General features: G+C 45.5%; 1 protein-coding gene across 1 annotated transcript in view; it reads left to right on the top strand.

Moving 5' to 3' along the window:
* The window catches only part of LOC137427134 (protein-glutamine gamma-glutamyltransferase K), a 62,055-nt gene extending 51,727 nt beyond the window's left edge, over window positions 1-10,328 (top strand). The window contains exons 10-17 of the mRNA XM_068116329.2: window positions 112-215; window positions 481-569; window positions 739-892; window positions 4,217-4,398; window positions 4,866-4,965; window positions 5,196-5,356; window positions 5,467-5,603; window positions 9,045-10,328. Coding sequence (XP_067972430.2) covers window positions 112-215; window positions 481-569; window positions 739-892; window positions 4,217-4,398; window positions 4,866-4,965; window positions 5,196-5,356; window positions 5,467-5,603; window positions 9,045-9,183 — 1,066 coding nt within the window. The 3' untranslated portion in view covers window positions 9,184-10,328. The remainder of the gene's footprint in view (window positions 1-111; window positions 216-480; window positions 570-738; window positions 893-4,216; window positions 4,399-4,865; window positions 4,966-5,195; window positions 5,357-5,466; window positions 5,604-9,044) is intronic.
* The last annotated feature ends 5,379 nt before the right edge of the window (window positions 10,329-15,707 follow it).

The following is a 15,707-nucleotide window of genomic DNA, read 5'->3' on the forward strand; positions in this document are numbered from 1 at the left end:
TGTGTGTGTGTGTGTGTGTGTGTGTGTGTGTGTGTGTCAGTGTCTCTCTGTCTCCCCCCATTCTGTCTTTCTCCTTATATTCTTATTTCTGTCTCATTCTTGTCCTCTCAGGAACTTCCACGTATGGAATGACTGCTGGATGGAGCGCCCTGACCTCCCTATAGGCTTTGGGGGCTGGCAAGCCATCGACGCCACTCCGCAAGAAACCAGCGTCGGTGAGATGACCCACAAAGCTGTCTCCACCATTATTCCCTCTTCTCACCCCACTCCATGTGCCTTATCAATCGCTCTAAAATTCCGTAGACAAAATGTCAAGGACATGCACAATAGCAAGATGTTTTGTTTTCCTGGCAAACACCATGTGAGGTTTTCCCATAAGAAGTTGCTACTTTGTTTTGTCGAATCGCATCGACCATGTGTTTTTGTTTGTTTGTTTTTTTAACACCACCGACTATACTAACTCTTCCCTCTTTATCCAAGGGATGTACCGGTGTGGACCAACATCTCTGAATGCCATCAAGAACGGCATGGTGTACCTACCCTATGATACACCATTTGTGTTTGCTGAGGTGTGGACTAGTGTGTGTACCGGCGTGGAACAGGAAGCTGTAATGTGAAATTGAATTGCATTTTGAATTGAGACACATGAGGGGAATAGTGTTGGATAGAACTGGTCGATCTGGCCTTGAACGATTTGTCTGTCGTCGAGGAGTGACGTAACGAGGAACTGTGCGGTAGGTAAACGGTGACCGCGTATTCTGGATGCGCAAGGAAAATGGAGCTTTGGAGCAGCTCAATGTGGAGCGGCACGCCGTTGGTCACAGGATCAGTACCAAGGCCGTGGGATCCAACCGTCGGCAAGATATTACTGAGCAGTACAAGCATCCTGAAGGTGACGATCGGTCCTTGTGGCCTAAACAAACGTCAAATTGTTTCTCGATGTTTGACTCGTTTTTACATGCGGCGAAGTTTTGTCGTTGTCTTACGTACTCGTGACTGTGGGCACACTGTCCAACTTTTACCGAGTTGTTTTTTGGAACGTGTTTTGATGCCATGTGGGTCAAAGGTGGCCAGTGCATGTCATGTGCCACATGTTGTGTGTCATGGAAAAAATCAACATTTGTTCCATTTATACACAACATATTTGGCCTTTGGCTAATGGGTAAACATCATAAACACCATTATCGATCATCGAGTAAAAGTGCAGGGGGTGTATCTCAGCTGCACGAGGGTTCAGGGGACGGAGAAGTCTTTGTGGAATCTGCGAATGTAAGCTCATTGCAGGTGTTCATTCTTTATAGTGTCTTCTATTATCTGAGTGTTCTGCCTTGTGTGTGTGTGTGTGTGTGTGTGTGTGTGTGTGTGTGTGTGTGTGTGTGTGTGTGTGTGTGTGTGTCCCAGTGTCTCTCTGTCTCCCCCCATTCTGTCTTTCTCCTTATATTCTTATTTCTGTCTCATTCTTGTCCTCTCATTCTTGACCTATTTGCCGAACACATCAGCCCGCCAGACACGTAGTCTACAACATGCTGGCCATTTTGTACTGGTCTCTACTGAGCAGAGGAGATATATACCGAGTAGGAAGAACAGCTTTCAGTCAATACCGAGTCGAAGGGACATCCACCAGTCTCTGCCAGTGGAAGGGACAGCTATAGGTTTCTATCAAGCTGAGAGGACATCTGAGTTAACGTATGGATTTGTATAGGGTTCAGCTTTAACCAGATAGGGGGTGCTGTAGTTGTGTGCGCACATGTGTCATTGAAACTTTGGAGCTTATAAGTGCCGGTATTCTCGGCATTTGAGGGACAAACGTCATGTGAAAGTAGTGGGACAGGATTGTTCTGAAGGTGGAGTGTTATTTTATCAACTAGCAACGGTACCTGCCCTATGGGGCTTCAATTGGGAGGCCCAAATGAAAAGGCAAAATATCAGAAATTTAAGGCTTTTTTTATTTTAAACGATTTATATAAACATCCATTAAATCATATCACACGCAAATCATCAAAATCTAAACAGTATTTGTAGAATTTCAATAAAAACCACATCACTGTTCATATCGGTAAATATTATTCCATTGTGTTTGGAAAAACTGGAAAAGTTGAAATTGGAAAAAAATTGGAAATTTGGGAAATTGGGAAAAATTGGAAATTGGAGAAATTGGGAAAAAAATTGGAAAAACAATATAGCCTATTTTACTCCACGGGGTCCCAGGATTGCCCACCCAAAATTTCGTTGCGGTCGGTTCAGCCGTTTTTGCGGTACCTTGGAACAGACGGACGGACGGACAGACATTTGGTGAATTATAGTAAGATGACATATATATATATATATATTGTTACGGATCCGGGAGATGGCACTCCCGTTAGCAAGGGGGGGTTAATCCCCTTGTCCTGTTAAGCTGGCTGTCCGACCGGTCCTGGTACTTGTAACGCTCTTTTGCGGGGTGGGATTGATCAGGGTTATTGGTCCAGGTATTATCCCGAATACCTTTATCAATCCCTCCGCAAAACAGGGAGACAAGTACCGCTCGAACCACGGACAAGATGGTATTTGCCGAGCGGTTTAGCAATCCGCGGTTCGAGCCGTTATCAGTGGACTAAACCCGATTAAAAGCGGTTCGGCCAAAATCGCCCACAGGTACTCAATTGACAGATATCACGAAAGCGATCGGACGAGAATGAAACCAAAGAATAATGAGGAACAGGTATTTATTAATTATTTACACAAAACCAAAGAAACCAAAGGAGAAACGAAAGCAATATACAGAAGAAGAAGAAGACACAGTGCAAACCTTAAAACAGTCTTAATTATTGGACCCCAGACAACACACAGGACAGACCACGGACTTACACGACAAAGGGAAATTGCAGGCAGGAATGGCTGGACGAAGGAGAAGGGTCCATGCAGAACAGCAGGGCTGGAAAGTTCGGGCGGGAATACGCAGCAAAGAGGTCCGCTCCAGCTCCACGCTCCGGGCTGGAAGCGAGCAGCCGGCGGCTCCACGTATTCGGTTTCACACGGCAGTGGCGCTCTGCAGCAACTCCGCGCAGCTCGTCTCTCCTGCCTTCTCACCGGCTCTCGTACCTCGTTCGTCCCACTCACTCAACTGGCCCTCCACCGACTCACGTGCTCCCTCACTCCTCTCCGTAAGCAGTCCCTCACTCCTCTCCGTAAGCAGTCCCTCGCTCCTCTCCGTAAGCAGTCCCTCGCAGTCGCTTTTATTGCTCGTCGCCGTCTCAAGCCGCGGGCTGCGAGGGCACGCCTACCGGTTCGCTCACCGCGCTGCTGGTTGGTGGTCAGGGTTGGCTGACTCCACCTCCAATGACGAGTTGATACCACGCCCGTGATCCGGCGGCTCCTCCCTTCTTCTTCTCCGAGATGAGCACATGGGCAATGGCGGCTTGCGGGAAATCAAACGAGCCAAACCAAAGGGCAGCGAACACTGCCTGGCTGTTACTTTGCGGAGACGCGGGTGAGGCGATTGGGGAATTGAAAGGGGCCTATCTTATTTGATTAATGCAACGTAGAGTCAACTATTGGAAACACAGCCTTACCTGAAACACATAAAATGAAATAACTACGAAGAGGGCCTATGGTTCGCTACGTGTTGCGATGTGGACTAACTAGGGGACGACCTTTGATCTTACCAATGAAATGGAGGTATTTACAAAAAGAATTATTTACAAAGGGGTATATTTACAACAATTTACAAAGTGCAGGGTTCTCAAAACCCCAACAATATATATATATATATATATATATATATATATATATATATATATATATATATATATATATATATATATATATATATATATATATGTGTGTACACACACAGTCGGATAACTGATGACAAGATGGGATTAATCTGTGCGTAAGAGAGAGCAGGTTTCTGTGGAAGAATTCCCAGGCTAGGAGTTGATATCAGGGGTGGTATATATAAGAGACCAGTCCTGAAGGAAACTAGAGGAAGTTTTGATTAAACTAGGAAAAAATCTTCACCAATCAGGTCCTCAAACCCCCTGATAAATTTGTAGTACCTCCATGTTTGAAAACCTATGTTTTAGAGTAAAAACTTTGTTAAATATCCTAAAGACCCTCGTTTGAGAGCAACAAGGAATGACCATCTCGATATGGTGGAAAGGTCTCTGTCTCTCTGAAACATCGAGGCCCATGAAAACGGACCGATTCAGTTAAATCATCTCATGTGATCCCGCAGGTTCCGAGGCCGAGTGGAGCGCAGTGAACCAGGCGTGCCGGCACGGATCAAAGGCCGCCATCTTGGAATCCACCAGCCCGCCAGACATCACCATAAAGGTCACCACCGATGAGCAAGCTGTCCTAGGATCCGACTTCACCGTGGATGTGAACCTGTGCAACACTTCTGCCGAGGAAAGACAGGTCAGGCATTATTTCACCACAAGTTGTGGGTTTCATAAAACGATGTAAAACAAAACATTTAGGGGAAAATTTCTCACCTGGAGTTTTTGATCCTTCTCGATATACGTCGGAGAGGAGAATACATTGGTTTAAACTCATTTACCACATTCTGCAGACAGGGAGCCATTCACTTAATCGTACATTATTTAATTCACAGCTTTGGGTAAAAGAGCAACTCGGGACAATTCATGACATGTGGTGGCATTTCCAGAAACCAGGTTTAGGTCCTTCCAGGTGACTCCTGATTTTAAACGGGCAGGTTTACAGTGTGACCCAATTCTTGTTAAACTTCTTTACTACTTTCTTGTTTTTCTTTGTCATTACAAGTCTGCTTGTTTTATCTTTAAAATCTCAGTTTCTCTCGTCTTTCTCCTCCTCTTCCTTTGCCCTCATTAACCTTCACCACCTGGACCCATCCAAACCTCCAGGTAAACATCACTGTTCAGCTTCTTGTAGCTTACTATACCGGTGTGACGAAGGCCGAGTGTAAACTGAAGCGGTTCTTCGTGAAGCTGAAGCCAAAAGAAGGTGAAGTGAACTGGTGTTTGTGATACAGTAGGGTACGGTGCACTGTAGTACAGTAAACAATATGGTGCAGTAAAGCATGGTATTTGCACATTGTTTCATGGTAAGTGCAGTGTTGTACCACGGTGTGGTGTGATTTTAACGTGGATTGATGCACTGTAATATGATGCGATGTTCTAACTGCGATTGTTGTTGAGGATGATTAAGTTTGTGGCTCCTTATTCCGTTCCCAGATCTCACTGTGCATTTGCCAATATCGCACGACGAATACCTGCACCTGTTTAAAGATCTGTGCACCATGACGTGCTACGTGACCGGTCGTGTGGTCCAGACGAAGCAGCCCATTACCCAACATCATTCCTTCCGCCTCTGTGAGCCCAAGTTGCAGATCGTGGTGCGATGAAGCTGGAGGGATTTTCTTTTCCACCAAATACACAGATGTCCGATTCACTTTCACAACGAGAATTTGATTCGGTCAAACGATGTTTGTCTCTCTTCCTGCAGTGTCCACAGAAAGCTCACATGGGTGAAGACATGAGCGTTATGATTGAGTTTATCAACTTCCTCCCCGAGATGTTGCGTTCTGTGGAGCTACGAGTCGAAGGGCCAGGTCTTCATAGACAGCGCATCGTGAAGCTGGGGTGACTATAGCTTTACTGGTGGTCTTTAATAACAGTTGATTTATTGATCTTTCATTACTGTAAAGTGGTTGTCGTTCCAACTATATGTAGCCATCAGCAAGTCGTGCTGTGAACCATGCTTCCAGTTATCCACGAACTTGCTGTGGCTACTTGTGAAGATAAAATGAACTACTAGAACGGCACTCAGTAGAGAGCACACCTCCACCTGGTTAGACATATCACTCAATGGTGAAGAATCGCTTAAAACATTCTACAAGCTGGATCCGGATCCGGATGTTCACCAAAATCGAATCGATTCTTCCTTGCCACACACACAACCTGTCCAACAAGTTTTGTCCAAATCCATCCATAACTTTTTGAGATATCCTGCTATGTATCGTTTTTGGCCAAATCTACCAATGGTTGAAGAATCACTTGAAATTTAAATAATTCTCATATCCGAATCCATATTCAGATCTTCACCAAAATCGAATTGAATGGTCCTTGTCAGACACCCAACCGGTCCACTAACTTTCGTCCATATCCATCTGTAACTTTTGAGATATCCTGCTATGTATCGTTTTTGGCCCTATCTCCCAATGGTGAAGAATCACTTAAAAATTAAATAATTCTCAAATCCGAATCCATATTCAGATCTTCACCAATATTGAATCGATTCTTCCTTGCCACACACACAACCTGTCCAACAAGTTTTGTCCAAATCCATCCATAACTTTTTGAGATATCCTGCTATGTATCGTTTTTGGCCAAATCTACCAATGGTTGAAAAATCACTTGAAATTTAAATAATTCTCATATCCGAATCCATATTCAGATCTTCACCAAAATCGAATTGAATGGTCCTTGTCAGACACCCAACCGGTCCACTAACTTTCGTCCATATCCATCTGTAACTTTTGAGATATCCTGCTATGTATCGTTTTTGGCCCTATCTACCAATGGTGAAGAATCACTTTTAAAATATTAGTAGCCGGAACCGAATCCGGATCTTCACCAAAATCTAATCATTTCGTCCTTGTCACATACGCTACATTTCTACCAAATTTCGTCCGAATCTATCCACAACTTTTAGAGATATTTTGTTCACAAACGGACGGACAAACGGACAGACAGACAAACAGACAGGGGTGAAAACATAACCTCCATTCACCTTTGGTGACGGAGGAAACAATGATGATAAACAAACTACATTTTAACAATTTGTGATGTGAACACAATCAAATGGACTTGCATATTGCTGTGGGAATTGCCAGAAGTAATGGGAGTAAGATATAATAGTTATTTCATTAATAAATGTCTCGTATAAGTGTGTGATTTCTGTGTAGAACGATACGACATTTGCAGAAATGTGTTCAGAAGCAGATAAAACGTGACCCCTACCTTCCGTAATGTGTCTAAGGTCCCAACCATTCCTCCCATATTAATCCTTTAAATAGTCTCTCCATGGAATCTGTCTGTGTTTCTTTCAATGGATTGTACACAGCTCTGCAAACAAGCAAATCCTCCCCTCTCCCGAGGAAGGCGAAAGCAAGGCCTTGCAACCGTGCATAGAGGTAAGAGATAAGCCAGGGAATGATAATGTCCAGTCGCACCGAGAAGCTGGGCAGCGAGCCAATGAGCACGCAGCTACTGACAGCCAAGAGGTGATAAAGGCCGGGGCATGGGGAGAGTGCCTTATAGTTGAGTTCCCTGGAGAGGGCGACAGAACGAACGGAGTAAGAAAGAGAATGGTACGAGAGAGAGCGGAGAGGAGTACGGAGTGAGAGCGGAGAGGAGAGTGGCTTGAGGCAGACAGCTGCAGGACCCAGAGGGGTCGTGAAAGTGCGCATGTGTCTCAATGGTGATTTGCTGGGCTCGGACATGACGCAGCTTGCCCTCTCTCTCTCTCTCTCTCTCTCTGTCTGTCTGTCTGTCTGTCTGTCTGTCACTCTGTCACTCTGTCACTCTGTCACTCTGTCACTCTCTCTACCACTGTCACTCTCTCTACCACTGTCACTCTCTCTACCACTGTCACTCTCTCTACCACTGTCACTCTCTCTACCACTGTCACTCTCTCTACCACTGTCACTCTCTCTACCACTGTCACTCTCTCTACCACTGTCACTCTCTCTACCACTGTCACTCTCTCTACCACTGTCACTCTCTCTACCACTGTCACTCTCTCTACCACTGTCACTCTCTCTACCACTGTCACTCTCGCTACCACTGTCACTCTCTCTTCCTCTTCCTCTCCCTCTTCCTCTCCCTCTCCCTCTCCCTCTTCCTCTCCCTCTTCCTCTCCCTCTTCCTCTTCCTCTCCCTCTTCCTCTCCCTCTTCCTCTCCCTCTCCCTCTCCCTCTCCCTTTCCCTCTCCGTCTCCCTCTCCCTCTCCCTCTTCCTCTTCCTCTCCCTCTCCCTCTCCCTCTCCCTCTTCCTCTTCCTCTCCCTCTTCCTCTCCCTCTCCCTCTCCCTCTCCCTCTTCCTCTTCCTCTCCCTCTTCCTCTCCCTCTTCCTCTCCCTCTCCCTCTCCCTCTCCCTCTCCCTCTCCCTCTTCCTCTCCCTCTTCCTCTCCCTCTTCCTCTCCCTCTCCCTCTTCCTCTCCCTCTTCCTCTTCCTCTCCCTCTCCCTCCCCCTCTTCCTCTCCCTCTCCCTCTCCCTCTTCCTCTTCCTCTCCCTCTCCCTCTCCCTCTTCTTCTTCCTCTACCTCTTCCTCTCCCTCTCCCTCTCCCTCTCCCTCTTCCTCTCCCTTTTCCTCTCCAAATGAGACCATCACCACCATTACACCAGCATCCCACACAAGTATCGCGTGTGGAAAAGATTTATTTTCCTTCTTGTGACATATGAGTCTGTATTAGTGCATGTGAGTGACTGGGCCTTAATATATCACATAAGGCATAAGCCGTTGAAGTTTCATGGGCGAGGGAGTATAGCTTACAATAAGGGAATTCTGATCAATCCATTTGCTCCTTCCACCCTTTGTAAATAAACGATATTTTTCCACCACTAGTGTGGAGGCCTGGTGCATGATTCAGATTTGGAAACGGGAATTAATAGCGTGGGTAAGACCACGCCAATCATAAAATTGGCACGAAAACCCTCTGAAGAAGGATTCAAACACAGTGGTTCATTGAGGGTCTTCACTCGGCCCCCATCCTTTTCAAACTGACGAATGCACTGCAGACAACAGGAATCGTTAGAGTTACCATTACGTTGGAAACCAAAGTAAAGATCTTTTGGCCTTTCCCAGCGGACGGAATCGCAGTTCCAAGGACTTTGTCGCTAAATTGGTGACTGTCCAGGTAGAGTATTTGACCTCGTGTCCACCCTCGGCCCACCTTTACAATAGATTAGTATCTGGTAGCATATTCAGTGCTTGAACCAGTGAGGGCATCAAATTAACGATATTCTGTCTGATAGGGCATCACTCGGAGAGTAAGTGACCATTGCATGTGGGCTGTGCAGGAACCTTCTACCCGGCGAGAAACTGCAATGGCGAGAAGTGTTCCAACCGGTCCGTCCCGGCAATCGGAAGCTCATCGGAAGCTTGACCTGCAAGCAGATGGTCCAAGTTCAAGGAGAGGCAGAGGTCGAAGTTGTTTAAAGAAGTTGGAGAAGAGGAGGAGATTGTGCTTGTGGTAATGAGGGCACGGTGCTTTCTGAGATGATGTAAAGAGATGGTGGATGAACTGAAGAGGTGTAAGAGAAGTTGGACGAAGAGTGGATGCACACATCAAAGATTCTCCGTTAGTGAAGAAGAGAAGTGAACCAAATGGGTTTGAAGAATAAATTGCTTTTTTATAATTGCTGCTTTTTATTTGGGGCCATTCTTTAATGTTTGTGCACGTTTATAAAAGTGTTGGGATGTTAGATTCACACCCTACAGTCCCCGGTCGAAAATCCCATAGAAACCTACGGAGACCAGTCGGACATTTCTAGGGTCTCTATTGTAAATCTTGGTTTCTATTGGTTACTCCAGGAACCAGTAGAATTAAACCTGAGTCGGTTGAAACAAGTCGAAACCATTAGATGCAACTGGTGTGAATCCCATAAAAACCCACAGAAAATTTCCCATATATCATATATGTCAATTGATTATTTTCATTCCTGGTGATTTATATGTTGGTATTCTATTGTTCTCCCACTGGTCTCCCATTGACCTAATGATTTTTTTTATTGATATTGCCTTCTGGTCCAACTTCCTATGGGATTTTTATGGAATTTGTCTTCCTGATGTTCTATGGGATTTCGACCTCGGGACTCCTACACTCTTATCCTCCATGCACGCCACCCCCCCTACATTTCCCCCCAGAAACACTCCTGTTGTCCCCCAAACTTTCTTCTCTCTCCCCCCAAACTGCTCGATCATCTCCTCCGTATCCTCCTCTTCTTCCCTTGTTTTCCTTTTCTCGTTTTTAATGTGCATTCCTCTTTATTTCATCACCCTACCCCTCCACTGTGCGTACATAATAAATGGATGAGCCCTCGTTTTGCAAGTAATCTATCCTTAGACACTGGTTTGCTGGTTTTTATCAATCTATTCCTTGCAGCATTAGGTTTAAATCATTTTTATATGATATCGTCATGAATGGCCTTCTCTCAGGAAATAGGCACAAATTCATGGATATTTTGCTTATCGGAATAGTAAATACATGGACATTTTGAATCCAAATTTGCTTGATCCGTTATTTTAAGGCTTACTTGTTGAAATCCATGTTGTCCAGGTTGTGAATACACTTCTCTATTTTACATCACTCTCTTGTTCTAATGGGTGGAACCAGAGGTACCGACCGTTCTGCAGTCTTGACTATGTGCAGCAAGTGGAAGGTGGTTGCATCATTGTTGGGAGCGCCTCCGTGCCGTTGATTCGGTGCCCTCCCAGGTGAGAGTAGGAATTCGGAATTTCTTTGTGGTGTTGGTGATAACACTCACTTGCTCTTCACAAAATACATAGTGGGATCTTTAATGTCAATAAGCTATTGCTAGCAGATGGGACACCCGGCTTTAACGTCCATCTGAGGGTTGGTGCACACATTGATGTAATGTCGTCCGTGCGAAAGAGGTTTATAGAGTCAGGTCAGAAATTAAACTCAGATGAGACAGCCCACAGGTACGTGACATCTGCACCATCCCAACAGTACTGGTGCAGGTGAGCGAGTATTATGGATATGCTCTTCGGATAGACGAGCGGCGCTCACCTGTCTTCGCTGATGGGTTTAAATAAAAGGCAGAATGTTTCACATGTTGTCTTAAAGTGAAACGGGTGAAAAAAAGGATCTTTTATTACATGTTGTTATTGTTGTTGTTGTTGTTGTGGTTGTCGTTTGTCATGTGCTTCCCCTGTGTACTATTATATAATTTTCTATTGCTTCAAGACTTAATACTGTGTGCAATTTGTTGCGCTTTTTCCGTGTCCATCAGGCTTTATTCTAAAGGGTTTCTGCTTTCATGCCTCTAGAACCGCTATGTTAACATTCCAAGTGCTGCTTCTTCCTCTTACCTCCTGGAAAGATGGGCTTTTAAAACAAGATTTTAAAGATGAAACAGACAATTTTTGTTCCATGTAAATCTATTATTAGCTTTCCAACCAAGTAAATTGATTAATAGCTTTTCAACAGTACCATCTTTATTATTCCTCAACAGTAGGAACCATTTAAGCCTGGTGTTGGCTTAGCGGTTAGGGTGCCGGCTTGGGATCCTAGGATCCTGGGTTCGAATCCCGGTCGATCGCTGAATTAACGCCAGGGGGGTTGACTCAGCCTGTCATCCTTCCGAGGTCGGCAAATTGAGTACCAGCTTGCTGGGATGAATGATCACGGTGTGTACCCCGGTTTAGAATAGGTACACCGTATCCCTGCGCATCATAAGAGGTGACTAAGGGTTGGCGTCAGGAAGGGCATCCGGCCATAAAAACATCGCCTCAAACAGGGAACAATGATTTTCATGGGGCCCGCAAGGCTAACCCCCGCTTTAGCGGGGAAAATGGCCTTAAAACGATCATTCATTCATTCATTCAGTAGGAACCATTTAGAATAAAGCATGATACACAAAAAACACACAGACACACAAACACACACTCTTCTGCTGAAACTTCACAAAATAATAATAACAAGAAAAATACATAAAATGTCAGAGCCTTGGTTTTAGTAATTTTTCTGAACGGAGTTAAAGGCCGTCAGGTGGCCATCTTTGGTCAGATGACAAAACAAAATCTTCTGCATATGTATACTCTCATGTATTGTCTTTGTGCCAAGTTTGAACAAAATCAGACCATGCATGTCCGAGAAATTGTTGGAGACACGTTTAAGTAACAAAATGGCCGCCAGTCGGCCATCTTGGATCTGATCTCGAAGAAAAAAGACGTGCTTATCTATGCCATCAAGTATTGTCTTTGTGCCAGGTATGAACAAAGTCGGACCATACATCTCCGAGACATGGTTCGGACGGACCATACCAAATCCATAAGCCCCCGTTTCGGACTAAGTCCAACGGGGCTAATAATCCTTTCTTTCACACAAAGTACATACATCAATCATCACTGTACAGTATTAGTGTCACACAAAAAGGAGGTTATTCCTCCTCTACACAAGTGATGAAGCACTAAGGCCAACAACAATGAATGATATCACGAGCATGTTGTCAATAAGAATAACAGTTTCTAAAGCTACACACTGACTTCCTGAGCAATTCTTGAAAATATATTGTTATGGTTTTCGCCGCCCTTCCTGCCCTTACCAAGGGGAGATTAAGCCCCTTGTTCTTGTTGGGTCGGCGCAACCGAGAGACTTGAATCGCCCCTCCCGGGCAAAGGCAAGGTAGGGTTTCGGGACAATTCTCGCACGTACCTAAATACCTGCGCCGCGGAAGCGGGGAATCAAGCCTCGCACGAGCCACGTGAAATTTGAGTACACCGAGCGGATTGCGTACCACGTGGTCCGTGCAGTTACCTTTGGTATTGGAACCCGATTAGAGCGGTTTTATTCGTACCACGCTTAGTCAATGATGGAAAACACAAAAGCGGTGGAATCAAAGGAAGAACACAGGTTTAATTATTATTTACACTTATGTACAAGGATCGGTAGAAAGCAGAGACACAGAGCAGCCTTATACAGTCTTAAGTTAACCCCAGACACGGGTCCGATCACACTCACAGGGGGAAATGAAGGTAGGATGATGTTCACGCACTGACTTGGTCGTCCAGGAACAGCTCCGCCCGGCGTGGCTCTCCCGGTCACAGCATGTCCCGCAATGAAGGCAAGCAGGCTTTGGGAGGGATCCTTGTAGCGCGTCTCTCGAACAAAGGGCACAGCAGGCAGGCGGGAGGGAAATGTACGCGTCTCTCGCCAGGCTTGGCGGTTTTCCACACAGCGCGTTTAATTGATGGCGCGCTCACTCGCCTAATCCAATAGAGGTTCTGCCTCAAGCTCAACCGAGCATTTTACTTGTAAGAGCGCTTTACCACTCGGTTCATGCGCGTCTTCTCTCAGAACTCAACTCTCACAAGCGCCTCTCCCACCAGAACTCTCAGAACTCCGAACTTGTTCAAGCGCCTCCCTCCACAGAACTGCGGTGGGGGCTTTGCGCAACGGGTTTTATTGCCAACCCCCTTAGCTCTCTCGAATGTTCTAACCACGCCTTGTGACGCAGTGCCGCAGCCACTCCCTTCGAGCCCTGATTGGCGGTTCGCTCTTACCGTTGGCTTCTCCTCCGTCCTCCTTCGGTCTTGCCTCGATATGTCAGGCCTACCTCGTGTTAATTTGCGCCAAAAAGCCAAAGGCGGCATAAGGCAATGAAAGGACCTAACTCTCATTATTCTACTCAACGCAAAACTAACACAGGAAAAGGACTATGCTTACATTTACTAAGACATAACTGAACTATCGCGAGGCTACGTGTTGTTGTGTGACTAAACGATGAGGGGGAAAATTAACCTTTAATGTACAAACTCAAAACCGCAACAATATCCTTATGATTCACAAAAGTTTGGGAAGCACTATGCTGGCTAGTAAGGCCCAACAACCATTGAAAGGCATAGTTCGAGCAGACTGTGATTTTATGCAAGGATGACTGAAGAAATTTGCTCCACAAAGTTGAGCAATACAGATTGCAGCAGGAGGATTTAAACAAACAACACTCAATTTCATCAGAACAGATGAAAAACCTACGGAGCACACAGAGGGAGCGACATGTAATGTCGTGATCATCAAGCACATCATTTGTGATGATGTGATCTCGGCATGTATGTATTTTATTTTATTTTTTATTTTTTTTGGCGTACAAAATCGAGGCTCGTGTAAGAGCTAACACATTGAACATGAAAACATGCAGAGACACATAAAACATGCATTGAAGGGAGTCGGAGACAAGAGGGGGAGAGAGAGGGAAGCACACAAGCACAACAACAGAAGAGAACATTTATGCACATAGATCTGTGGAAGGAGGAGGAATGGGGGAGGAGGGAGGGGTACACGGTATAAAGCAAATGAACACTACTAGGAATTTCAGGAAAGAAGTTGGGGATTGAAAGAGGCGGACTTGGGGTGTTTTGACGGGGGTAGAAAAGATCAAGGTTTTGGATGGGGGAAGATAAGAGATGGTGGTGAACAGCTGTTTTAAAGACCTGGAGGGAGGAGAGGGATTGAAGAGGGTGTGGGAGATTGTTCCAGAGGCGGGAGAAAAGAGGAATGAAGGAGTGAAGGTGAGCAGAGAGTCTTGATTTTGGCAGTTTCACCAGAAGAGGGTTGCTGGCAGATCTTGTGCGTCCTGAAGGAATATTTGGGGGGCAGAGCACAGACAGAGCAGGGGGAGCAAGGCTGGATAGGAGTCGGTTGAAGACAGAAAGACCACCAACCTGCCTGCAGCGAGAGAGAGAAAGGCCCTCGGAATCAGCTTCATCGCGGGAGATTCCAATGATTCTGAATGCTTTGGTTTCAACCGCGTGAAGCCAAGCAAAGTGTGAAGTGAAGTGAAGCCGAGCCCAAGACATACCCCAGGTCCTCCACCAACCAACAAGTGCCCCATGGCCTCCACCACCCAACTCGTGCTCCAGGGCTTCCACAACCCAACACATGTCCCTGGACCTCCACTACCATAAGTCCGGTGCACACCCAAGTACTTTTGGTAAGACAGTGTTAAGAGCAATATGACGATAATTGTCCTTACTGGAGAGATCACCAACCTTACGTTTCACTTGCGGTACAATAATAACAGTGGTAAGGACTTGAGGCACATGACCACGAACAAGCATAGCACTTATGAGAAGACTGAAGGGCTCAAGTAGCTGAACATCAGCAAATTTCAGGTGTTCTGCAGATAGTCCGTCATCTCCTCCAGATTTGGCAAATTTCATGTCTCTCACAATATCAACCACGGATAGTCCGTCAGCCCATCCAGATTTGCCACATTTCATATCCCACAATATCAACTACAGATAGTCCGTCATCTGGCAAATTTCACATCTCTCTCAATATCAACCACAGATAGTCCGTCAGCCACTCCAGATTTGCCAAATTTCATGTCTCTCACAATATCAACCACAGATAGTCCGTCAGCCCCTCCAGATTTGCCAAATTTCATGTCTCTCACAATATCAACTACAGATACTCCGTCATCTCCTCCAGATTTGCCAAATTTCATGTCTCTCACAATATCAACCACGGATAGTCCGTCATCTCCTCCAGATTTGCCATATTTCATATCTCTCAATATCAACCGCAGATTGTCCGTCAGCCCCACCAGGTTTGCCACATTTCATGTCTCTCTCAATATCAACCACAGATAGTCGGTCAGCCCCTCCAGATTTGCCACATTTCATGTCTCTCAATATCAACCACAGATAGTCCGTCATCTCCTCCAGATTTCGCAAATTTCATATCTCTCTCAATATCAACCACAGATAGTCCGTCATGTCCTCCAGATTTGCCACATTTCATATCTCTCTCAATATCAACCACAGATAGTCCGTCATCTCCTCCAGATTTGCCACATTTCATGTCTCACAATATCAACCACAGATAGTCCATCAGCCCATCCAGATTTGCCACATTTCATATCTCTCACAATATATCAACCACAGATCATCCGTCATCTCCTCCAGATTTGGAAAATTTCATATCTCACAATATCAAC

Source organism: Myxine glutinosa, chromosome 5 (genome assembly GCF_964187855.1).
Source record: "Myxine glutinosa chromosome 5, kmMyxGlut1.1, whole genome shotgun sequence".
NCBI classification, from domain to species: Eukaryota; Metazoa; Chordata; class Myxini; order Myxiniformes; family Myxinidae; genus Myxine; species Myxine glutinosa.